At 35.2% G+C, this 27,380-nt stretch overlaps 2 protein-coding genes and 1 long non-coding RNA gene across 3 annotated transcripts in view; 1 reads left to right on the top strand and 2 right to left on the bottom strand.

Moving 5' to 3' along the window:
- Positions 1–18,171, bottom strand: part of LOC136028080 (polyubiquitin) — a 118,582-nt gene extending 100,411 nt beyond the window's left edge. Inside the window, exon 1 of the mRNA XM_065705689.1 lies at positions 14,428–18,171. Within this exon, the coding sequence (XP_065561761.1) occupies positions 16,912–18,138 (1,227 nt within the window). The 5' untranslated portion in view covers positions 18,139–18,171 and the 3' untranslated portion in view covers positions 14,428–16,911. The remainder of the gene's footprint in view (positions 1–14,427) is intronic.
- Positions 5,134–7,253, top strand: LOC136027842 (uncharacterized). Its single transcript, XR_010617670.1, has 2 exons — positions 5,134–5,291; positions 6,903–7,253. It is a non-coding gene; the product is annotated as an uncharacterized LOC136027842 (long non-coding RNA).
- Positions 18,172–22,644: 4,473 nt separating the features above from the next.
- LOC136028438 (A disintegrin and metalloproteinase with thrombospondin motifs 6-like) overlaps positions 22,645–27,380 on the bottom strand; it is a 195,450-nt gene continuing 190,714 nt past the window's right edge. The window contains exon 5 of the mRNA XM_065706281.1: positions 22,645–22,844. Coding sequence (XP_065562353.1) covers positions 22,645–22,844 — 200 coding nt within the window. The remainder of the gene's footprint in view (positions 22,845–27,380) is intronic.

The raw sequence follows: 27,380 nt of genomic DNA on the forward strand, positions 1-27,380 counted from the left end.
GCCTTCAAAAATCTATCTCATATGTCCTGTGGGCCAAGTTACTTGACTATTAAGGTTCAAGAGGGTCCAAGCAAGTTCGTAGAAAGGTCTGAGAAAAGGTTTCTTCCCCCTGAAAATCATGATTGTCTTTGTTATTACTAGGGTTCTCACCCCATAACTTTAATAGATTCGAGTGCTTTTGTGTAATATTCGGAGAAGAAGTGTAAATGCATTAGAATCATAATTCATATCTCACCTGTCCAAGATACTTGCCCTTAGACTTGAAAACCTTTTGGGGGAAAATAGCAGATCATTATATCGAAAACGTAGCGTTGGGGGGATGGTTTTTGAGGGGTATCGTTTCCACTTTCTGCCTATAATACTGTTGATTGGGAATTCTTATATGAATCTGGTTCAAATACGATGATCCATGCCTATCATTCTACCAAATAGTCCCTTGGCGGGAAAAGTTAGTTTCTGAGGGGTAGAAGGCCCATATTCGTTTTTATTTTATGCCGGTGACAATCCTTACACGATTGTTCCCAAGAGGTACAACGAGCTTATCTTTCTTGTCAAACATTGGTTTGGGGTGGAAGTATTTTTTTTAATGAACGAGTACCATAGTAATAAATGGAAGCTCTTTAAAGAGTTAATATGAAAGGGGATTTTTCTCCTCGACACCCCGCTCCTTGCGCTAAAGTTGATTCTTTCTCGCAACTCTACTTTTTAAAACAATAAAAAACTTTAGCGTAAAGAGCGGGGTGTCGAAGGGAAAAGCCCCTTTCATATACGGAGTAATTTCTGTTCGTTTTAAGTTTTAATGTCGCTCCTTACTTTCATTTCAAAAAACTTGTTTTTTTTTAATTTAATTTCTTAAAGTTTTTGAATTAGTGCATGTCTGATTTTGGCTCTCCGTACATAAATATTAACTGCCCCAAGAAAGTATGAAGTTGAGGAAAAACCATAGACATCAAGGAACTTCTGGGAAGTGGGTAGGTTGGAAAATTTTCTAAGGAGCAATAGCTTTGTTCATTTTAAGTTTCAATTTCTATCAATATTTTTATCAGAAAGGCTTTCCTTAGTTCATGATATGGATACTTCAATCTCGTGTTGCATCTTTTGAAGGGGTCTGAACTCACACTTGATCTACAGGCGCACATAGCTAATATCGATAGTAGGGAGAGGCTTGAATTTTAACAGAAGATTATTTCCAGTATAATGTTCTCTAAGGAGTTATGATCCTTAGAGATCATTAAAGGGGGGGTGCTCTAGACCCTCAAAAAAATGTCTTTATAACCAAAGACCAGATCCCGTGAGTGTAACTGAACCCATCTAATTCAGCTTCCGTGTAACTCAACCCCATTGAATTGAATCCTCGTGCAACCGAACCCTCGTTTAACTGAATCCTCATGCAACCGAACCCTCGTTTAACTGAATCCTCGTGCAACTGAACCCTCACTTAACTGAATACTTGTGCAACTGAACCCCATTAATTGAATCCATGTGTATCTCAGCCCTATGTGACTGAAGCCTTGCGCAACTGACTCACGTTTAACTGGGCCCCGTGCAACTCAGCCCATGAGCAACTCAGTCCAATTTAACTGAACTGTCTTTTGACTAAGTACAACTCAATTACATTTAACCAAACCCTCTGTTAACTGGGCCCCTTTTAAAGCAACTCTCTTTTGACTTAACCCTTTTAATTCACCCATATTGAACGTGAACCTTATTTTGCTGAACTCAACCCAAGGTCTAAAATAATTTTGAACTAGCACTGATTAGAAGCTCAAAATATGCTTCTCGCTTCGTTCGGAGTTTCCAAGTTATATTACCCCTTTGGGCAAGGTAAGCTAATTTGTACAATAGACGAAGAACCAGGAGAGCCACAATTGCAAATAATTTCTGTCACTGGCAGCCAATGAAAACACTTCTCTTACAGAATGTTGTTTTTGTGCATCTTTTTGTGCTGGGCAAAGTTAATGATTACTATTTTCAAGTAGGAATTTACTTAGTTTCCATTTAAATCACCTGATTTTGATTTCTTTCCCTGTAATTGGTAACATATTCCGATAGTTTTTTTTTTTTAATTTGTACACGGGGATACACGGGGAAATAGCCTTTACTTTGGCTGGATAACTTTTAATAGGATATTGTGTCTAGTATAGAATACAAAAAATTCAGAAGTAATTTGAAGGAAAATTGAGAGGGAAAATTTCTGATGAAAAACAAATTCTAAAAGAATATTGTGACGGTATTGATTATTATACTTTTAAGCAGGCTTGAATAGTGAACCGATCGTCTTTTTATTTGAAAATTTGGGGGGAAGTATGCAATCCTACATAAAATCAGTCACCAGCTAATGCGCCCTTTTTGGGGTAGGGGAAATAGAATGCTGATTCCGAGAATCTTCGAAGTCTATCCATTTGAGTGCCCCTACGATGTTCCATTGACCGGCTACTGCTGGGACACGTTTGGGTATCAAGCACTTCGTTTCGTAATTGATTTTATTGTTGAAATAAGAATAAATAACTTTTATCATTAACGAATCAGCTTCATATTTGCAGGAATTTTTTTTACTGGGCAGTTTTTACTGCTTTCCACCTGCAAAGGTAACTGGGTAGGGAACTATTTAAGAGAGGGGTTTTAAATACCAATGCGAGGATTTTCACTTCCATTCGGCTTTTTTGCTTATATTCGAGTCTGGAGGGGGCGCTGTAATTAGTTTTTCCCCAGCTTCCACCAGCACTAGGAATGACTCTGTCCAGACATTAGGGGATGGGTATGTAAAGTAATTATACTGGAAGGGTCTCGGAAAATAAATGAGGATGCCAAAAGTGTTGCTATTTATTTTGATCGCGGAAAATCATATGAATTTTTCAGATTGGTCATTGGCTGGGAGTTTTAGACACTGATCGATTATCAAACGGTTCGTGGTGACGAACTGTAAGTAGGGGGTGGCTTGGCTCGATAATAACAGAAGCTATAAAAACAGAATCTTGATAACAGTACATACATTAGAAAAAAAGTTTTTTATGCTGATTCCCAATTTATAAGGTTTAACATTACCCATCAAAGACATCAAGCCTGAGAAAATTTGCAAGATTTTCGAAAAAAGGGGGGAGGGTACTTACGTGTTATAGCGACCACATTGTTGTTCTTGATCGGAGTAAAACCGAGTTCTTCATATGCATTTAGAGGTAATTAGCTTAGTCTGAATGAGATAAACTACTATGCAGCCCATGAAGGGATATTTTAATTTAATATTTAACATATAGAGTTGGTTTTTATGGCACTTGGCATTAACCAAGTGACATGTAGCAATCGCAAATTCTGTCGGTCTGTCTGTCTGTCGGTCCTGGTTTTGCTACTTTAGGCACTTCCAGCTAAGCTAGGACGATGAAGTTTGGCAGGCTTATCAGGGACCGGACCAGATTAAATTAGAAATAGTCGTTTTCCTGATTTGACCATCTGGGGGGGGGAATGGGGGTCCGGTTAATTCGGAAAAAATAGAAAAAATCAAGTATTTGATCAGATACGGTTGATCAGATCTCAATGAAATTTGATGTTTGGAAGAATATCGTGTCTCAGAGCTGTTATTTTAAAATCCTGACTGGATCTGGTGACATGGGGGGAGTTGGGAGGGATAAACCTAAAATCTTGGAAAACACTTAGAGTGGAAGGATCGGGATGAAACTTGGTGGTAGAAATAAGCACAAGTCCTAGATACATAATTGACATAACCGGAACGGATCTGCTCTCTTTGGGGTAGTTGGAGGGGGGGTTAATTCTGAAAAACTAGAAAACATGAGGTATTTTTAACTTCCGTACGGGTAATCGGATCTCAATGAAATTTGACATTTAGAAGGATATCGTGTCTCAAAGCTCTTATTTTAAATCCCGACCGGATCTGGTGACACTGGGGGGAGTTGGGGGGACCTAGAATCATGGAAAACGCTTAGATTGGAGGGATCGGGATGAAACTTGGTGGGCAAAATAAGCAGAAGTCTCAGATACGTGATTGACATAATTGGAACGGATCCGCTCTATGGGGGGGGGGTAATTCTGAAAAACTAGAAAAATTAGAAAAAATGACGTATTTTTAACTTACGAAGGAGAGATCGTCATGAACTTCATGAACTTCATATTTAGACGGACCTCGTAACTCAGATCTCTTATTTTGAATCTCAACCGGATCCAGCGTCATTGGGGGGGGGGGACCGAAAATCTTAGAAAATACTTAAAGCGGATAGATCAGGATGAAACTGGATGGGAAGAATAAAAAACCTGTCTAAGATACGTGACTGACATAACCGGACCGGATCTGCTCTCTTTGGTGGAGTTGGGGGTGGGAATTCGGAAAAATGAGGTATTTGTAACTTACGAAAGGGTGACCAGATCTTAATGGAATTTGATATTTAGAAGGATCTTGTGCTTTAAAGCTCTAATTTTAAATTCCGACCAGATCCTGTGACATTGGGGGGAGTTGCAGGGGAAAACCGGAATTCTTGGAAAACGTGGAAATTGGGGTATTTTTATCTTACGAATAGGTGATCGGATCTTAATGAAACGTGATGCATATATATAGAAGGATCTTATGTCTCAGATGCTCCATTTTCGAATCGAATTGGATCCGGGGACATAGGGGGTTGGAGGAGGGAAACAGAAATCTTGGAAAACGCTGAGAGTGGAGAGATCGGGATGAAACTTGATGGGAAGAATAAGCACAAGTTCTAGATACGTGATTGACATAATTGGAACGGAAAATCTTTTCTCACTTCGGTGCCACGATCAATTCTAAAGCTCGGCTGAGATACAAGTTTAGTTTGTAAAAAGGGAATTTATCTAATAAAAGGGGGGCAAAGTCCTAACTAGTACCATTTGGTTCCTCATTTGACGCTTTTCTAATATAATACTTTACTTTTCTAAGTAAAATATTAGATTGCAGAAGAAAAACAGTTGGCAGGATCGACTGTTCTAAAGTGTCAATTACTCAATTTTCTAGGCGATATTATTAAGTATTATTATCCACTAAAACATATCAAACGCTGAAAATCAATTAAAATGACACTTCTCAATTTTGTGACTTTCTTACATACAAAGAAACGTTTGATTAGGCATTCTTGTTCCTTGAAATAGGTTTTACGTTATAGGTTTTTATGAGCTTCAGGCCGTCCTAATTCACAAGGGTCGATCCAGTTCAAGTGGTCACTATGTAGCTTGGTGTCGACGAAAAGGTGATGAGTGGTTTCAATTTGATGATGACAAAGTTAACACTGTAACTACAGAAGACATTCTTAAACTATCCGGTGGAGGTGAGTTTTTTTTTTTAACTTTCATATCTTCTGTTTCTAACTGTTCAATGTGTTTGGGGGGTATTTGCGGCAGTTATCATGTACAAAATGAAAAAACTATAAATATGTGCATGTATTGATAAACATCTATTTCAATTATCGTTTGTTATAGCCAGTGAACCTGACATTATTTGCTGCTAGATTTTGTAGGGCTTCCTCTGCAATCCTGACGATTATTGGTAATTTATCAGTAGTCCAGATGGTTATTGACAATCCTCATCCCAACAATACTTGTTGCTAGATTTTGTAGGTTTTTATCAGTATCTCATCTTGACATTGTTAGTTGTTAGATTTAGTAGGATTTCATCAGTGATCCTAATGATTATTGGCAATCCATCAATAATCCTCATCCTGACTTTATTGGTTGCTAGATTCAGTAGGTCTTCTTCACCAATCCTGATGATTATTGGTAATTTGTTAGCAATCCTTATACTGACATTATTGGTTGCTAGATTTAGTAGGTCTTCATCAGCAATCCTGATGATTATTGAAAATTCATTAGTAACCCTCTTCCTGATATTATTGGTTGTTAGATTTAGTAGCTCCTTGTCTGTAATCTTGATGGTTATTGGCAATTCATCAGCAATCCTGACCTCCCTGAGGCCTTTCATGCATCCCTCAGCCATGATCCTGATATGCCTGATCCTAGCTGCTACGTGAGGCATCTCAAACCTAAGGACAACGGTTTTCATTGAGAAGGATATCCTCCCTGATATTTTATTGACCCCGCCCCCTCCAACGTTTATATGAATTGGAGCCATTACGTAGGTGATCTGTTGGTTGTTATAACTCGTCCATTTTATTATGGGATAAATGTCCTTTTCTCCTTTTATATAAATTTGCTTTCCTTTGCTCTTTAAAATGTCTGCATAAACAAAAATTCTCATCATTTTAATTTTGCTTCAAAATTAATGCCTGATTTCTTTCGACTTTTATTTTTTGTTCGAAAGTCATTTAGTCGCTTGTTGTTTTGGTATAAATAAGTTTACGATCTCAGAGTGTGTTATTAAAATTAGAAATTTCTAGAGGGCCCATTCATTTCGCCCTTTTCCAAATTTGTCCACATGCTTTTGGCCTGTGAAAGGATAATTTTAATTTGTTTTAGTTTTTGTCTTTTTTAGTTTACACTGAGATTTTACCCTTCTTTGTGGTCCAATTTTTAAATGTAAATTTTTTTGTAGATTATGAGTTACTATTTTTTAACCTAATTATCCTAATGTAATGCAGTGGACCAATTTTAAAGGGTTTCCCCTAATTTCCTTATAAGACAACTTGGTTTTCTAAAGTTTCCCCAAAAATGAGTAATCACACAAACGTTAACGCAAAATACAAATTGATCGTTATTGTTGGCGTTAGTTCCAGCAGGTATTTCGGAGAACCTTATAGCCTTTTGTAGAAATGTGCTTGACCATTTGCTTTTTTTCTCTTGGCTATGGCTAATTCTCGTCTATATTTACTATTTCTTTTCTTTTCTACACAGATACAAGAACACACAATGAAGTGTGGTGAATATTTGTAAATGTTTAACCTAACTTATGTTAATATGGTTTTCTTTATTTTGTTTATTTATAGGTGATTGGCATTGTGCCTACGTTCTATTGTACGGACCACGTGTTCTTGAAGTAGAAGAAAGAGATAAAAAAATGGAAAGTTGAATTGAATTATAATTCTGATTGTGATCATCTGGGATACTATTCTGAAGAAAACGCCTTTCTCCTGCTTTACAATGCCAAATTATTTCTTTATTCCATAAACTTTAAAGGGAAGGGATGATCCTCTGTAGTACAGCCTTGTCCTTTTTATTATGAAGTTTGTGTGAACTTGGCTTTATCCTACTTTTGTTCGACTTTATGTTCCAGATTTTTGTGATGCTTCTTTTTAACGTGTTTTAGTTTCTAAGTTGAAAATAAAATAGCTAGTTAATTTTTTTTGTTATTTAACAAATAAGTTTTCCTCTTTTTATGGCACTTGGTATTAACCAAGTGACATATAGCAATCGCCAATTCTGTCGGTCTGTCTGTCTGTCTGTCGGTCTGTCGGTCTGTCTGTCGGTCCCGGTTTTGCTACTTTAGGCACTTCCAGGTAAGCTAGGACGATGAAATTTGGCAAGCGTATCAGGGACCGGACCAGATTAAATTAGAAATAGTCGTTTTCCCGATTTGACCATCTGAGAGGGAGTGGCGGCCCGGTTAATTCGCAAAAAATAGAACAAATGAAGTATTTTTAACTTATGAGCGGGTGATTGGATCTTAATGAAGTTTGATGTTTGGAATGATATTGTGTCTCAAAGCTCTTATTTTAAATCCCGACCGGGTCTGATGACATTGGGGGGAGTTGGAGGGGGGAAACCTAAAATCTTGGAAAACACTTAGAGTGGAGGGATCGGGATGAAAATTGATGGGAAAAATAAGCGCAAGTCCCAGATACATGATTGACATAATCGGAACTGATTCCTTCTCTTTGGGGTAGTTGGGGGGGGAGTAATTCTTAAAAATTAGAAAAATGAGGTATTTTCAACTTACGAACGGGTGATCGGATCTCAACGAAATTCGATGTTTAGAAGGATATCGTGTCTCAGAGCTCTTATTTTAAATCCCGACCGGATCTGGTGATGGGGGCGGGGAGTTGGGAGGGGAAAACCTAAAACTTGGAAAACACTTAGAGTGGAGGGATCGGGATGAAACTTGGTGGGGAAAAAAACACGAGTCCTAGATACTTGATTGACATAACCAGAATGGATCCGCTCTCTTTGGGGTAGTTGGGGGGGGGGGGGTTAATTCTGAAAAATTAGAAAAAAGGAGATATTTTTAACTTACGAACGGGTGATTGGATCTCCATGAAATTTGATATTAGAAGGATATCGTGTCTCAAAGCTCTTATTTTAAATCCTGACCGGATCTGGCGACATTGGGGGAAGTTTGGGGTGGGGAAACCTAAAATGATGGAAAACGCTTAGATTGGAGGGATTGGGATGAAACTTGGTTGGAAAAATAAGCAGAAGTCTTGCATACGTGATTTACATAATTGGTACGGATCCGCTCAATTGCGGGGGGGGGGGGGGTAATTCTGAAAAATAAGAAAAAATGACGTATTTTTAACTTACGAAGGAGTGATCGGATCTTCATGAAACTTCGTATTTAGAAGGATCTCGTAACTCAGATCTTTTAAATCTCAACCGGATCCAGCGTAATTGGAGGGGGGGCAGTTGAGGGGAACCAGAAATCTTAGAAAATACTTAAGAGGTGAGATCAGGATGAAACTGGATGGGAAGAATCAAAACCTGTCTAAGATACGTGACTGACATAACTGGACCGGATCTGCTCTCTTTGGTGGAGTTGGGGGGGAGGGTAATTTTGAAAATTGAGGCATTTGTAACTTACGAAAGGGTGACCAGATCTTAATCAAATTTGATATTTAGAAGCATCTTGCGCTTTAAAGCTCTAATTTTAAATACCGATCAGATCCTGTGACATTCGGGGGAGTTGGAGGGGGAAACCGGAATTCTTGGAAAACGTGAAAATCGGGGTATTTTTACTTTACGAACAGGTGATCGGATCGTAATGAAATTTGATATTTAGAAGGAATTCATGTCTCAGAGCTCTTATTTCAAATCCTGACCAGATCTTTTGACATTGGGGGGAGTTCGAGGGGGAAATCTTGAAAAAACACTTGGTGTTGGAATCGGGATGAAGCTTGGTGGATAGAATAAACAAATGTCCTTGATACGTGATTGACTGAACCATACTGGATTCGCTCTCTTTGGGGGAGTTGAGGGGAGGGGTTCAGTGATTTGGCGAGTTTGGTGCTTCTGGACGTGCTAAAACGATGAAAATTGGTAGGCGTGTCAGGGAGCTTCACAATTTGACTTGATAAAGTCGCTTTCCCAGATTCGACCATCTGGGGGGGCAAAAGGGAGAGGAAAAATTAGAAAAAATTAGGTATTTATAACTTACGAGTGGGTGATCGGATCTTAATGAATTTTGATATTTAGAAGGACTTTGTGACTCAGAGCTCTTATTTTAAATCTTGACCGGCATTAAGCCTCTTATATTCCTTTTTAAATCAATCTATTGATTTATAGAATTTTGCTAGAGCTCATACCATATGATGTCTTGGCTCTTAGCTCTTCTTGCCTCGTCACAAGTGCCATATGAGCTCTTAGCTCTAGTTTTATAACTTGATTAGTAAAAATGGGTATCCCAACTTGGAAGGCATTTTGGGAACCTTAAAGCAGAAACATGAAGATTTGACCACGGTCATCACTGTATCTTCCAATATTCTAATCCTGATTTGCAGACTTATCTTCTTATTCTTTCAAACGTTTTTAACTATGAAAAAAGACCCTTGGGCTTGGCTATTCTACTTTTAGTATCTCCACTGCTCCGAACTGTTTTTACTAATAATCCTGCCAAGGTAAGTCAAACTGCCCACCTGATCAATCTTTTCGTTACCCAACGTCAGCTTTTCGTCTTCGCTTATTCCTAGCCTTAGTGACTTAGTCTTCTTAACATTAATTTTGAAAACCTATTTTAGCACCCTGAACTCGCAAAATATCTAAAAATTCATTCATTTTGCTTATGCTTTAATGTAATATACCTAAATCATCAGTGTATTATAGGAAATAATACGCAATAGTTTTGAATATACTTTCAAAATCGTGCCGTTCATAGAGAGAAAATTCTCGCCCAAAAGCTAAATGTCTACGTAATTTTGATTTACCAAAAGTTTAAGAAATGTACTCATAAATGTGGCATCAAAAGCATCTTACTGTAGTAACACCTAAAATCAATGACCCTATTAGTAATCTTTGTCATACATATTTCATCATTTTCATGATGATTTGAACCATCAGCCAATGTTTCTTCTTCAAGAGCCAGTCGTATGCGCTTCAAACAATTATCACAGAGCTGGAGTTAAAAGATATAGTCAGTTATCATGATATATATATATATATATATATATATATATATATATATATATATATATATATATATATATATATATATATATATATATATATATGTTTTTAACTACGTAAAACTTGCGAATATACAACATTCTTCGATGTCCCATTGTCTGTGCATATAAATAGATTGTCAGGTTTACCGACTCTTGAACATGCAACATATAATTGTCCATGGGAAAAACAATCCGTATTCAGATCTATACCTCATGATTCTAATGATTGCCCTTGAGCTTTGTTGATGGTGACTGCTAATCAAACATTCCTTGTGTTGCCTTTGTCATTTATATATCCCCCTGTGCCCCCGGCGTCCCTGTTGTAGTTGTGTCCCTGTGTCCCGGTCGTCATTTATATTCCCTGTGTCCCGGTGTCTCAGTCTGTAATTTCTCTTTGAGTGTCCCGGTCGTCATTTATATTCCCTGTGTCCCGGTGTCCCGGTCGTCATTTGTGTCCCGATGTCCCGGTCTGTATATACATTCGTTTTTGAATTGGTGTTTTTTTTAGTTTTTGGTTTTTTATCTTTTTTTTATTTTTTTTTTAGTTATACCTCATGATTCTAATGATTACTCTTGAGCTTTGTTGATGGTGATTGCTAATCGACCATTCCCTGTGTCGCCGTCGTCATATGCTTACGGACCTGGGTCCATCAGTGCACCCAGTACTTTTTGCTGACGATAGCAACTTTTTCATTACCGGTCCTAATTTACCATCCGTCGTCACCTCTACTCAAACCCTTCTGAATAGAGTACAGGAGTGGTGTCTCGTTAACTGCATGACCATTAACAGCAAGAAAAGTCAGGTGGTACTATTTTGAACCCTTACAACAAAAATGAAGCTCAGCCAGCACTTGGCCTAAAATATTCTACCAATCTCCTCCCGTAGGTCGAAGTTGCCAAGTTTCTTGGTGTCCACATAGACTCCTGCCTATCATTTGCAACACATGTGTCCTATATCAGAGCCATAATTTTGCGACAGGTAAGTATGATTAATCATGTGAATTATTTTCTTCCTCCCGATATCCTTGTCACCCTTTATTATTCTTTTATTTACCCACATATCTCATACTGCGGATCTGTATGGGGCAATACTCATCCTTCAGTTGCCAATAAATTAAAATCTGCTCAAAACCGTGCCGTCAAAGCAGTTTTTCGGTTGCCACGACTATATCCCACCAAGGACTTGTACTCCGATTTTGTATTATCCCTTTTGAACAAATCATCAAAAAATTAAATCTATCCCTTGCATACTCCGCTTACCATAAAAATCTTCCTCCCCACTTATTATCTTATTTTAAGAGTAATAATTCTGAAGGCCACTGTCTCCGTTCATCCAACCGTTCCTTCATTGTCCCCAGGTGTATCTCTAGTTGCGCCCAGCGATCCCCAATTTATAAATCTATAATTCAATGGAATTTAATACCCTCCAGTGTCGAGCTATCCACAAGTTTTCGGACGCTATATAACAATGTACTAAAATCTTTTTTATATATGATTTTATATTTCTCTAAATGTTTATTCAATTTGCTTTAATTACTCTTGTTTTCTCTTTTCTTTTCTTTTTTTCTCTCTCTTCTTCATTTTCAATTTTTTGTTGTTTTGGTCCTTAACAAGTTCGCTTCTAGGATCTTTATTATTATTGTTGTTATGTGTTTTCTTTTCTTTTTGAATAAATTGAATTGAATAATAAATTGAAATAGATGATTTTTTCTGTTTTCTTTTTTTCTGTTTTGAGAAATACAAATACATAGCTTAAAAAGAGATTGTTTCCAGTAGGGACATAGACCTTAAAAGTGAATAATTTTGAGACATATATTTTAGTATGCTTCCATCGTTTTTCTGAAGCAGTCTTTAAAGCTGAATGGTTTTCTGATATTAAATAAAAAATAAGTTTTTTTTAACTGAAAGTAAGGAGCGACATTAAAACTTAAAACGAACAGAAATCACTTCGTATATGAAAGGGGCTGCTTCCACATCAATGCACCGCTCTTTACGCTAAAGTTTGACTCTTTCTCTCAACTCTTCTTTTGAAAACAGTAAAAAGCTTTAGCGTAAAGAGCGAGGCGTTGATGACGAAGCAGCCCCTTTCATATACGAAGTAATTTCTGTTCGTTTTAAGTTTTAATGTCGCTCCTCACTTTCAGTAAAAAAAAACTTGTTTTGTTATTTAATTTCTGAACGTTTTTGAATCAGTGCATGTTTTGATTTTGGCTATCCGCAGAGGAATAATTAAAAACAAAATTTGCATTTTTTTTTTGGCTAAATGGCTTTCTCATAGTTTTGATCGAATGATTTTGAGAAAAAAAGAGCGGGGGAGGAAGCCTAGTTGCCTTCCGATTTTTTGGTTACTTAAAAAGCCAACTACAACTTTAAATTTTTTACGAATGTTTTTATTAGTAAAAGATATATGTAACTTATAGATTAGCCTACGTAACGAACTTTTGTATTCATGTTTTTATTACATATATGAGGGGGTTCACCCCCTTGTCAATACCTCGCTCTTTACAATAAAGCAGAAATTTTGTCACAATTCATTAAGAACGACTCCTGAATCACAAAAGCTGTGGAATAAATAGTTGAAATTACTAAAAGTACTTTAGCGTAAAGAGCAAGGTATTAGAAGGAGGTGAGCCTCTCATATGCGTAATAATTTTTGTTCGTTTTAAGTGTTAATGCTGCTCCTTATTTCCAGTTGAAAATTTTTTTTCACATTTATTTTTTCATTGTTTTTTTTTTAATAATGCTAGAAAATCCTGCGCTCCTTTCATGGAAATTTTCTTCCCCCATGACAAATTCCTCGACGGAAAGTTCCCCCGGCATATCCCCCTCTTCTCAACCCCTCCCCCAACCAAAAAATCCCCGTGAAAACGTCTGTACACTTCCCAATAAACATTACTATAGGTAAGCACTGGTCAAAGTTTTTAACTTGTAGCCCCTCCCACAGGGACTGTGGGGGAGTAAGTCACCCCCAAAGACATAGTTCTAAGGTTTTTCGACTACGCTGAATAAAATGGCTATCTCATAACTTTGATCCGTTGACTTTGAGAAAATAATTAGCGTGGGAGGGGGGCCTAGGTGCCCTTCAATTTTTTTGGTCGCTTAAAAAGGGCACTAGAACTTTTCATTTCCGTTAGAAAGAGCCCTCTCGCAACATTCTAGGACCACTGGGTCGATACGATCACCCCTGGAAAAAAAAACAAACAAATAAACACCCATCCGTGATCTGCCTTCTGGCAAAAAATACAAAATTCCACACTTTTGTAGATGGGAGCTTGAAATTCCTATAATAGGGTTCTCAGATACGCTGAATCTTATGGTGTGATTTTCGTTAAGATTCTATAACTTTTACGGGGTGTTTTCCCCTATTTTCTAAAATAAGGCAAATTTTCTCAGGCTCGTAACTTTTGATGGGTAAGACTAAACTTGATGAAACTTATATATTTATAATCAGCATTAAAATGTGATTCTTTTGATGTAGCTAATGGTATCAACATTCCATTTTCTAGAGTTTTGGTAACTATTGAGCCGGCTACAGTTCATTACCACGAACTGTTTGATAAATTTGAGTGGGTTTTCATTAGTTTGCTGGGATAGGCCTTAAAACTAAATTAATTTTGAGATACTAATTTAAGCGTGATTTCATCTGTTTACTAGAGCAGGCATTGAACCTGAATCATTTATAGATAAAAGTTTGAGCGTGCTGTCATATGTTTTCTGGGATACACCTTAAAACTAAATAGCTTCGAGACATGAATAAAAATGAACAAATTTGAATATTAAGGAAAAAAGAGATTTTTAGAAGCAGTCGGTAGAAAAACCCTTAAAAAATATATAAAAATTAAAAATGTCCCTCTATATGAAAAAAAAGGTAGAATGAACCGAAAATTCCAGCAAGAAGAAATTCTCCAGGCTAATCGGAAGACTGATTTAAACTAAGGGTATTTGAAGGTACCATAAAGCAATCATTTCTATTAAAAAATCAATAAAACTAAAATGAACAGTTTTTCAAAACAGTCCCACTGTCTTGAAAAATTCCCTATTGTTCATCTTGTTTTTAGTGTTTGTCATGGAAAGGAAGTGTGGTCTTCGTCACTATTTACAGATTTAGGTAATTAAATAATTAACCAAATTGACATACCATCATGTGCAACAACACCCATACTGAATCTGGGCTCGGGCATTTCACCAATCAGCTTTCATTCGTTTACTACCTGGTCGTACCTCTCTATGCTACCACCTATGTCCTCACCAACCCAACCACCTAAGGTATATAGAAGATTGTCCATGGTGCAAAGGCCAAATTCACATCGGCGATTTTGAAGACATGCTATCTCCGTCCATTTGTCATCGTTGACGTCATAAACCTAGAGACAAGTTGAATTAAATCAGTATTAAACCCCAAATTCAATTGCATTTCTCACTAGGAGAACAAAAGGAAATACAGTCTGCCATTGAGGATGAAGAACGTTTTATAAAACAGCTCGTGGTAACGAACTGTAGTAAGGAACAACCCGGCTCAATAGCAACTGAGACTCTAAAAAAAACAAAATTTTAATTCCGATAGTTACATCAAACAGAATTTTAAATATATATGCTTTATCAAGTTTGACCTTACCCATCAAAAGTTACGAGCCTGAAAAAATTTGCCTTATTTAGAAAATAAGGGGAAACACCCCTAAAAGTCATAAAATCTTAACGGTAATCACACTATCAGATTCAGTGTATCAGAGAACCCTACTGTATTGGTTTTTATTGGTTTAAAAAGTAGAGTTGTGAGAAAGAGTTAAACTTCCGCGTAAAGAGCGAGCCGTCGAGGAGGGGACAACCCCTTTCATATACGGAATAATTTCTGTTCGTTTTAAGTTTTAATGTCGCTCCTTACTTTCAGTTGAAATTTTTTTTTTTCGACTTAATTTGAATTTGGGCAGTGTGACTTATGCCTATCATCTTCTACAAGGCTGGACTGTGGTAGCTTACGCTGGCTCGAAAACACGAGTACACCAAAACAAATCATATACATTATACCAACACAAACAGCTTGTGTTTACACTGAAATTAACTCCTCTAAAAACAAACCACATAAATTGCATAAAGACAAATCATTTCCTAGACCACACTGCCTTTACATTTATCACTGAAACCAAACTATATCAAAACGAGTGAATATTTTTAAAACGACTGAAAAAAATACGAAAACAAAACTTTTTAATTCAAAAATACAACTAAAATTTCGAATATTTGCTTTGTTATCTTACTGTTTCAGGCTTTGGTTCTCTACTATGTTGGATTTTGTTGAAATGCAAGTTTTTATGGCACTTGGTATTAACCAAGTGACACAGCAATCGCAAATTCTGTCGGTCCCGGTCTTGCTACTTTAGGCACTTCCAGGTAAGCTAGAACGACGAAATTTGGCAGGCGTATCAGGGACCGGACCAGATTAAATTAGAAATAGTCGTTTTCCCGATTTGACCATCTGGGGGGGGGGGTGTGAGTCGGGGGCCCATTAATTCGGAAAAAATAAAAAAAATGAAGTATTTTTAACTTACGAACGGTTTATCAGATCTTAATGGAATTTGATGTTTGGAAGAATATCGTGTCTCAGAGCTGTTATTTTAAATACCGACCGGATCTGGTGACATTAGGGGGGGGGAAGTTGGGAGGGGAAACCTAAAATCTTGGACAACACTTAGAGTGGAGGGATCGGGATGAAACTTGGTGGGAAAAATAAGCACAAGTCCTAGATACATGATTGACATAACCGGAACGGATCCACTCTCTTTGGGGTAATTGGGGGGGGCTAATTCTGAAAAATTGGAAAAAATGAGGTGTTTTTAACTTACGGACGGGTCATCGGATCTCAATGAAATTTGATATTTAGAAGGATATCGTGTCTCAAAGCTCTTATTTTAAATCTCGACCGGATCTGGTGACATTGGGGGGGGGAGTTAGGGGTGGGGGGGACCTAAAATCATGGAAAACGCTTAGATTGGAGGGATCGGGATGAAACTTGGTGGGAAAAATAAGCAGAAGTCTTAAATACATGATTTACATAATTGGAATGGATCCGCTCTGTTGGAAGGGGGGGGGGGGGGTAATTCTGAAAAATTAGAAAAAATGACGTATTTTTAACTTACGAAGGAATGATCGGATCTTCATGAAACTTCATATTTAGAAGGACCTCGTAAGTCAGATCTCTTATTTAAAATCTCAACCGGATCCAGCGTCATTGGGGGGCAGTTGGGGGGGGACTGGAAATCTTAGAAAATACGTAAAGCGAAGAGATCAGGATGGGAAGAATAAAAACTCCTCTAAGATACGTGACTGACATAACCGGACCGGATCTGCTCTCTTTGGTGGAGTTGGGAGGGGGGGTAATTTAGAAAAATGAGTTATTTGTAACTTACGAAAGGGTGACCAGATCTTAATGAAATTTGATATTTAGAAGGATCTTGTGCTTTAAAGCTCTACTTTAAATTCCGATCAGATCCTGTGACATTAGGGGGAGTTGGAGAGGAAAACCGGAATTCTTGGAAAACGTGAAAATTGGAGTACTTTTATCTTACGAATAGGCGATCGGATCTTAATGAAATTTTATATTTAGAAGGAATTCATGTCTTAGATCTTATTTCAAATCCCGACCAGATGTTTTGACATTGGGGTGAGTTGGAGGGGGAACACTTGGAAGACACTGCGGGATGCAAATTTGCATCCCGCCTCTCAATCGAAGGACAAGGTGGAGTGTCGACTCCTTTTGGATATTATAATCGGACAGAGTACGGCCATCTTCAAGCTGCTTGCCAGCGAAAATCAGACGCTGCTGATCAGGAGGAATGCCTTCTTTATCTTGAATCTTTGCTTTGATGTTTTCAATAGTATCTGAAGACTCAACTTCGAGAGTTGTGGTCTTTCCAGTTAGGGTTTTGACAAAAATTTGCATCCCGCCTCTCAATCGAAGGACAAGGTGGAGTGTCGACTCCTTTTGGATATTATAATCGGACAGAGTACGGCCATCTTCAAGCTGCTTGCCAGCGAAAATCAGACGCTGCTGATCAGGGGGAATGCCTTCTTTATCTTGAATCTTTGCTTTGACGTTTTCAATAGTATCTGAAGACTCAACTTCGAGAGTTATGGTCTTTCCAGTTAGGGTTTTGACAAAAATTTGCATCCCGCCTCTCAATCGAAGGACGAGGTGGAGTGTCGACTCTTTTTGAATATTATAATCGGACAGGGTACGGCCATCTTCAAGCTGCTTGCCAGTAAAAATCAGACGCTGCTGATCAGGAGGAATGCCTTCTTTATCTTGAATCTTTGCTTTGAAGTTTTCAATAGTATCTGAAGGCTCAACTTCGAGAGTTATGGTCTTTCCAGTTAGGGTTTTGACAAAAATTTGCATCCCGCCTCTCAATCGAAGGACAAGGTGGAGTGTCGACTCCTTTTGGATATTATAATCGGACAGAGTACGGCCATCTTCAAGCTGCTTGCCAGCGAAAATCAGACGCTGCTGATCAGGAGGAATGCCTTCTTTATCTTGAATTTTTGCTTTGACGCTTTCAATAGTATCTGAAGACTCAACTTCGAGAGTTATGGTCTTTCCAGTTAGGGTTTTGACAAAAATTTGCATCCCGCCTCTCAATCGAAGGACAAGGTGGAGTGTCGACTCCTTTTGGATATTATAGTCGGACAGAGTACGGCCATCTTCAAGCTGCTTGCCAGCGAAAATCAGACGCTGCTGATCAGGAGGAATGCCTTCTTTATCTTGAATCTTTGCTTTGACGTTTTCAATAGTATCTGAAGACTCAACTTCGAGAGTTATGGTCTTTCCAGTTAGGGTTTTGACAAAAATCATCATTGTATAATTCTAAGTGAACAGAAGAACATATAAAGCCGAATTGAAAAATATATATACCTCAATTTCGACAAAGAAAACTTTATTGTACAATAGTATTTACTTATAAAAACATAATATTTTCAAAATAAACCACAAGGAAATATTTATGCAATTATCTTTTCTTCAAAAATATTTTAAATACATAGATTTTTTACGCAATTCCATTTCGCAGGCATAATACCGGTTTTTTCATGACGTTGCAGTCCAAATCTATATATATAAAAATAAGTTGTCTGTGGATGGATGGATGTGTCAGGTGACGTCACCTGAAAAAACTGGATCAGGTGACGTCAAAACTGAAAAAACTAAAAAAAGGCAAAAACTACAAAAAAAACTAAAAACTAATAAAAAAAATAAAAAAGCTAAAAAACTAAAAAAACTAAAAAAAGGCAAAAACTACAAAAAAAACTAAAAACTAATAAAAAAGCTAAAAAACTAAAAAAACTAAAAACTACAAAAAAAACTAAAAACTAATAAAAAAAATAAAAAAGCTAAAAAACTAAAAAACTAAAAAAACTAAAAAAAGGCAAAAAACTAAAAAAACTAAAAACTAAAAAAAACTAAAAAAAAAGGAAAAAACTGAAAAATAAGCTAAAATAAAGGTAAAAACCAATAAAAAACTAAAAAAAAACTGAAAAAACTAAAAAAAGGCAAAAACTACAAAAAAAACTAAAAACTAATAAAAAAAGTAAAAAAGCTAAAAAACTAAAAAAACTAAAAAAAGGTAAAAAACTAAAAACAATAAAAAATAAAAAAAAACTAAAAAAAAGGAAAAAACTGAAAAATAAGCTAAAATAAATGACGACACTCAAAGAGAAAGCGACCAGGACAAAAGGAATGTTCGATTAGCAATCAACAAAGCACCGGGACACAGGGAGTATAAATGACGACCAGGACATAAGTAAAAAAAAAATTAACAAAACTAAAAAGAAGGTAAAAACTACAAAAAAACTAAAAAGAAAAAAAAACTAAAAACTAATAAAAAAACTAAAAAATCTAAAAATCTAAATAAACTAAAAAAGAAAAAAAAGGAAAAAAATAAAGGAGAAAAACAAAACTAAAAAACGAATGTATATACAGACCGGTACACCGGGATACAAATGACGACCGGGACACAGGGAATATAAATGACGACCGGGACACAGGGACACAACTACAACGGGGACACCGGGGGAAACAGGGGGATATAAATGACAACCGGGACAAAAAAACTAAAAAGAAAAAAAAACTAAAAACTAATAAAAAAACTAAAAAATCTAAAAATCTAAATAAGCTAAAAAAGAAAAAAAAGGAAAAAAATAAAGGAGAAAAACAAAACTAAAAAACCAATGTATATACAGACCGGGACACCGGGATACAAATGACGACCGGGACACAGGGAATATAAATGACGACCGGGACACAGGGACACAACTACAACGGGGACACCGGGGGAAACAGGGGATATATATCTATATTCACAGGTGGGACATAGGGACACAACTACAATGGCGCGTAACTATTATGGCGCGTAACGACTTACGCGCGCGGGGGGGCTTGGGGGGGGGCGCGAAGCGCCCCCACCAACTAGGTGTTGGGGTGGCGCGAAGCGCCACCCCAACAGCTAGTCTATATATAAAAATAAGTTGTCTGTGTGTCTGTCGAGTGACGTCACTGTCCGCATATGACATCGGAATTATTTCTCACATACCAATTCAAAAACGAATGTATTCAAGCCGAAGTAGCTCAGTTATATAACTACCTGTGTTGGCGCAGTGAGTTTGACCTTAACGTGGTAATACGGGACCCAGAGATCGAACCATGCTGCAGGAATGCACTACAGGGCCGACACAGGGACCTTAGTAGTTAAGAAGCGTCGTTAATCCGATACAAATACAGTATCTCAGTTGGTAAAGCGTTATGTTCCAGGTTCTAGGTCCGAGAGGTTCCAGGTTCGAACCTTGGCTTTAGCATTAATACAAAAGAAGAAAAAAAACTAAAAAAGATAAAAACTTAAAACAAACTAAAAAGAAAATACTAAGAAAACTAAAAAAGCTAAAAAAAGTAAAAAAAAACAGGATAAGAAACTAAAAGCTAAAAAAGAACAAAAACTAAAAAAACTTAAAAAAAACTTAAAAAAAGGTAAAAACTACAAAAAAACTAAAAAAGAAAAAAAAATGACAAATAAGGGAGAAAAAGGAAACAAAAAAAAATAAAAATAAAACTAAAAAAGGTAAATGTATTCAAGCCGAAGTAGCTGAGTTGGTAAAGCGTTATGTTCCAGGTTCTAGGTCCGAGAGGTTCCAAGTTCGAACCTTGGCTTTAGCATTAATACAAAAGAAAAAAAAAACTAAAAAAGAAAAAAAACTAAAAACAGGTAAAAACTACTAAAAAAATCTAAAAAAGCTAAAAAACTAAAAAAAAACTAAAAAAAGGAAAAAACTAAAAAAAAACTAAAAAAGGTAAAAACTAAAAAAAAATAAAAAGAAAAAAGAAAAAATCTAAAAAAAAGGTAAAAACAAAGAAAAACTAAAAAGAAAAAAAGGAAAAAAACTAAAAATTTATTTCATCATATACCAATTCAAAAACGAATGTATATACAGAGCGGGACACAGGGAATATAAATGACGACCGGGAAACTCAAAGAGAAATTACAGACTGGGAAACCGAGACACAAATTTCGACTGGGACGTGTGTGTCGACTGACGTCATGTTTGTGTGTCGACTGACGTCATGTTTGTCGACTATAAATGACGACTGGGACACAGGGACACAACTACAACGGGGACGCTGGGGGGCACAGGGGGATATATAAATGACGATGGAGACACAGGGAATGTTTGATTAGCAATCACCATCAACAAAGCTCAAGGGTAATCATTAGAATAACGAGGTATAGATCCGAATACGGATTCTTTTTCCCGTGGACAATTATATGTTGCATGTTCAATAGTCGGTAAACCTGACAACCTATTTATATGTACAGACAATGGGACAGCGAAGAATGTTGTATATTCGCAAGTTTTACGTAATTAAAAACATATATATATATATCTATCTATATTCACAGGTGGGACACAGGGACACAACTACAATGGCGCGTAACGACTTACGCGCTCGGGGTAATGTTTTGTAACGACTTACAAAACATTTTTTGTATGTTTTAGGGTTTTGCATATGACGTCTTAAAAAAAAGAAAAACCTAAAAAGAAAAAAAAAGAAAAAAGGAAAAAACTAAAAACAAAAAAAACTAGAAAAACTAAAAAAGCTACAAAACTAAAAAAAAAGAAAAAGCTAAAAAAGGAAAAAAATTAAAGCATGTTTGGTTTTTTGTATGTTTGAGGCTTTGCATATGACATCTCAAAAATAAAGAAGAAAATGAAAACTAAAAAAGAAAAAAAGGTAAAAAACTAAAGAAAGAAAAATAAAATAGAAAAGATAAAAAACTAAAAAGAAAAAAGCTAAAAAAGTTATAAAACTAAAAAAAGAAAAAACTAAAAAGAAAACAAATCAATAAAAAGAAGAAACTTAGAAAAAGAAAAACTAAAACAGGAAAAAACTAAGAAAAGAAAAAACTAAAAAAGAAACTATATCTATATATATATAAAAATAATTTGTATATATATATGTTTTTTTGTTTGTGGGTTTGCATGTGACGTCATTATAAGTATATAAGGCTTTGTAAATGACGTTATTATAAGATGGCACTACAGACCGGGACACAAATGACGACCGGGACACAGGGAATATAAATGACGACCGGGACATTCAAAGAGAAATTACAGACAGGGACAACGGGACACAGTCCTTCCCTTTGCCTTTTACTTTCAGATTTTCTTCCCTCTCAAGCACCTCTAGTTGTTGTTTTTTATGTTATCACTTTTACCTCTCTTGTAATTTTCTCCAGTTTTTCTTTTCCTGAAACTGATGGTAGGTCAACAACATCCTTGGACTAACGGTAACAGAAAGGGTAATTTTTCCTAGTTAAGTGTTGACGATGGTTGTGTCTTTAGATGTTGCTTTTTTCCGCTTGTTTCTTTTCTTCTCTGCTTGGGTCTCAACTTGGCAGGTTCAAACTTGCTATAATGAGTAACAGATGGGTTTACTCTCATTGGAACACTCGAATCGAAGATTCCAGTTGATTTGAACGACTTTTCCATCAGACTAGGAGTGAGATAGGTTACAAAGTCCTTCTTCAACAGAATGTCGCCAGGGTGATCCCTCTGCCATTTCACTAGATTCTGATCATGAGACACTTTCATTCAATTGAAAGCCGCTTTATCGAGAGGTTGAAGCATGTGGGATGTATGTGGTGGTAGCTTGAGAATTGTCACGTTATTTCGTCTGCAAGTTTGACAAGAGTGAGAGAAAAATGTGAGCCATGTCCATCTAAGATGAGGAGTGCCTTTTCCTTTACATGAGGAAGAAATCGGAATTTAACCAGTTCATAAAGAGATCAAACGTAATCCACCATTTCTTGGTAGATGATTAAGATACACCAGGGTAAGCTTCATCTACGGGTATCCAGGAGTTCGAGGTATTCTTTGCAGAAAAATTTACAGGTGGGAATTTTTCTCTGTTTAGCACTGATGCAAGCCAAGATGGTTGTACTTTCACGTCCATTACCACCAGTTTTACAAGTGGCGTCTGAGCCTTTGGCTTAAGCAACTTTCGTATTGTCAGGATTCCTGCAGGAAGATGTCTTGTTCAAATTGAACCAGCACTGGGGCTTGTCAAGAACATCCATCGCCGTGTCAGTTTCGTGCAAACAGCTCACAAAAATTATACATTATGAAGGGGTTAGATTGCCGCAAGTCTTTTCTTTTCTATTCTTTCTGGTTTCTTTAGTGAAAATTTGTTTCGGCACTTGAGTCATGTAACAACTGAGCTAAAGAAGACTTCCTTCAGCTCAGTTGTTACATTTCTCAAGAGGTGAAGTATCTTGAAAATGGCCTCTGATTGAAACTCAAAGAACATATTACAAAGCGATCAGATATTCTTGACCGTGATTCGGTCTATGAAAAAATGTCGCAAATTAAACGTCTACCAGCATATTTGACAATTTAAATGGTGAGTTTTTTCTACAAAAAGAAGGATAATATAAATGCAAAATATTGAAGGATACTCAATTTTAGTTCATCGGCGCATAGATCAATACATTTTATTCAACTAGATGTATTTATCTATGCGCTGATGAACTAAAATTGAAATTAGCTCCAATGAGAAAGAAATTTAAGGATATTTAGGATAAAGAAGCATTAGATGCAAAGAATAAAAGAAAGACGAACCAAAACGAAGAAGAAAAGAAAGAGAAAAAGATGGAGGCATATTCATTTCCTGACGATCTTGGATCAAATAATTGAGGTAATTCTTGCTTTATTATTTCTATGTGTAGCATAAGTAAAAACAGGACTAATCTATCTATATATATAAAAATAAGTTGTCTGTGGATCTGTGGATCTGTGGATCAGGTGACGTCACCTGAAAAAACTGGATCAGGTGACAAAACTGAAAACTGAAAAAACTAAAAAAAGGCAAAAACTACAAAAAAAACTAAAAACTAATAAAAAAAATAAAAAAGCTAAAAAACTAAAAAACTAAAAAAAGGCAAAAACTACAAAAAAAACTAAAAACTAATAAAAAAGCTAAAAAACTAAAAAAACTAAAAAAAGGCAAAAACTACAAAAAAACTAAAAACTAATAAAAAAAATAAAAAAGCTAAAAAACTAAAAAAACTAAAAAAACTAAAAAAAGGTAAAAAACTAAAAAAACTAAAAACTAAAAAAAACTAAAAAAAAGGAAAAAACTGAAAAATAAGCTAAAATAAAGGTAAAAACCAATAAAAAACTAAAAAAAAAACTGAAAAAACTAAAAAAAGGCAAAAACTACAAAAAAACTAAAAACTAATAAAAAAGTAAAAAAGCCAAAAAACTAAAAAAACTAAAAAAACTAAAAAAAGGTAAAAAACTAAAAAAACTAAAAAATAAAAAAAACTAAAAAAAAGGAAAAAACTGAAAAATAAGCTAAAATAAAGGTAAAAACCAATAAAAAACTAAAAAGAAAAAAAGGAAAAAACTAAAAAAAATTTTCATCTAAAAAACTAAAAAAAACTAAAAAAGGTAAAAACTAAAAGAACTAAAAAAGAAAAAAATAAATGACGACACTCAAAGAGAAAGCGACCAGGACAAAAGGAATGTTCGATTAGCAATCAACAAAGCACCGGGACACAGGGAGTATAAATGACGACCAGGACATAAGTTAAAAAAAAAAACTAACAAAACTAAAAAGAAGGTAAAAACTACAAAAAAACTAAAAAGAAAAAAACTAAAAAAAGGCAAAAACTACAAAAAAAACTAAAAACTAATAAAAAAGCTAAAAAACTAAAAAAACTAAAAAAAGGCAAAAACTACAAAAAAAACTAAAAACTAATAAAAAAGCTAAAAAACTAAAAAAACTAAAAAAAGGCAAAAACTACAAAAAAAACTAAAAACTAATAAAAAAAATAAAAAAACTAAAAAACTAAAAAAACTAAAAAAATTAAAAAAAGGTAAAAAACTAAAAAAACTAAAAACTAAAAAAAACTAAAAAAAAGGAAAAAACTGAAAAATAAGCTAAAATAAAGGTAAAAACCAATAAAAAACTAAAAAAAAACTGAAAAAACTAAAAAAAGGCAAAAACTACAAAAAAAACTAAAAACTAATAAAAAAAGTAAAAAAGCTAAAAAACTAAAAAAACTAAAAAAACTAAAAAAAGGTAAAAAACTAAAAAAAATAAAAAATAAAAAAAACTAAAAAAAAGGAAAAAACTGAAAAATAAGCTAAAATAAAGGTAAAAACCAATAAAAAACTAAAAAGAAAAAAAGGAAAAAACAAAAAAAAATTTTCATCTAAAAAACTAAAAAAAACTAAAAAAGGTAAAAACTAAAAGAACTAAAAAAGGAAAAAATAAATGACGACACTCAAAGAGAAAGCGACCAGGACAAAAGGAATGTTCGATTAGCAATCAACAAAGCACCGAGACACAGGGAGTATAAATGACGACCAGGACATAAGTAAAAAAAAAACTAACAAAACTAAAAAGAAGGTAAAAACTACAAAAAAAAAGAAAAAAGAACTAAAAACTAATAAAAAAACTAAAAAATCTAAAAATCTAAATAAACTAAAAAAGAAAAAAAATGGAAAAAAATAAAGGAGAAAAACAAAACTAAAAAACGAATGTATATACAGACCGGGACACCGGGATACAAATGACGACCGGGACACAGGGAATATAAATGACGACCGGGACACAGGGACACAACTACAACGGGGACACCGGGGGAAACAGGGGGATATAAATGACGACCGGGACACCGGGACAGGGAATGGTCGATTAGCAATCAACATCAACAAAGCTCAAAGGCAATCATTAGAATCATGAGGTATAGATCTGAATACAGATTGTTTTCCCATGGACCATTATATGTTGCATGTTCAAGAGTCGGTAAACCTGACAATCTATTTATATGCAAAGACAATGGGACAGCAAAGAATGTTGTATATTCGCAAGTTTTACGTAGTTAAAACCATATATATATATATATATATATATATATATATATATATATATATATATATATATATATATATATATATATATATACTAGCTGTTGGGGTGGCGCTTCGCGCCACCCCAACACCTAGTTGGTGGGGGCGCTTCGCGCCCCCCCCAAGCCCCCCCGCGCGCGTAAGTCGTTACGCGCCATAATAGTTACGCGCCATTGTAGTTGTGTCCCTATGTCCCACCTGTGAATATAGATATATATATATATATATGGTTTTAACTACGTAAAACTTGCGAATATACAACATTCTTTGCTGTCCCATTGTCTTTGCATATAAATAGATTGTCAGGTTATCCCCCTGTTTCCCCCGGTGTCCCCGTTGTAGTTGTGTCCCTGTGTCCCGGTCGTCATTTATATTCCCTGTGTCCCGGGTCCCGGTCATCATTTGTATCCCGGTCTGTATATACATTCGTTTTTTAGTTTTGTTTTTCTCCTTTATTTTTTTCCTTTTTTTTTCTTTTTTAGCTTATTTAGATTTTTAGATTTTTTAGTTTTTTTTATTAGTTTTTAGTTTTTATTTCTTTTTAGTTTTTTTTGTCCCGGTCGTCATTTATATCCCCCTGTTTCCCCCGGTGTCCCCGTTGTAGTTGTGTCCCTGTGTCCCGGTCGTTATTTATATTCCCTGTGTCCCGGTCGTCATTTGTATCCCGGTGTACCGGTCTGTATATACATTCGTTTTTTAGTTTTGTTTTTCTCCTTTATTTTTTTCCTTTTTTTTTCTTTTTTAGTTTATTTAGATTTTTAGATTTTTTAGTTTTTTTATTAGTTTTTAGTTTTTTTTTCTTTTTAGTTTTTTTGTAGTTTTTACCTTCTTTTTAGTTTTGTTAATTTTTTTTTTTACTTGTGTCCTGGTCGTCATTTATACTCCCTGTGTCCCGGTGCTTTGTTGATTGCTAATCGAACATTCCTTTTGTCCTGGTCGCTTTCTCTTTGAGTGTCGTCATTTATTTTTTTCTTTTTTAGTTCTTTTAGTTTTTACCTTTTTTAGTTTTTTTTTAGTTTTTAGTTTTTTTAGTTTTTTACCTTTTTTTAGTTTTTTTAGTTTTTTAGCTTTTTTATTTTTTTTATTAGTTTTTAGTTTTTTTGTAGTTTTTGCCTTTTTTTTTAGTTTTTTGTCCTGGTCGCTTTCTCTTTGAGTGTCGTCATTTATTAGTTTTTTCCTTTTTTTTTTAGTTTTTTATTGGTTTTTACCTTTATTTTAGCTTATTTTTCAGTTTTTTCCTTTTTTTTAGTTTTTTTTTATTTTTTATTTTTTTTAGTTTTTTACCTTTTTTTAGTTTTTTTAGTTTTTTTAGTTTTTTAGCTTTTTTACTTTTTTTATTAGTTTTTAGTTTTTTTTTGTAGTTTTTGCCTTTTTTTAGTTTTTTCAGTTTTTTTTTAGTTTTTTATTGGTTTTTACCTTTATAGTTTTTTTTAGTTTTTTAGCTTTTTTATTTTTTTTATTAGTTTTTAGTTTTTTTTGTAGTTTTTGCCTTTTTTTAGTTTTTTCAGTTTTGACGTCACCTAATCCAGTTTTTTCAGGTGACGTCACCTGACACATCCATCCACACATCCATCCATCCATCCATCCACAGACAACTTATTTTTATATATATAGATATATATATATGTATATATATAT

Source organism: Artemia franciscana, chromosome 6 (assembly GCF_032884065.1).
Source record: "Artemia franciscana chromosome 6, ASM3288406v1, whole genome shotgun sequence".
Lineage (NCBI taxonomy): Eukaryota > Metazoa > Arthropoda > Branchiopoda > Anostraca > Artemiidae > Artemia > Artemia franciscana.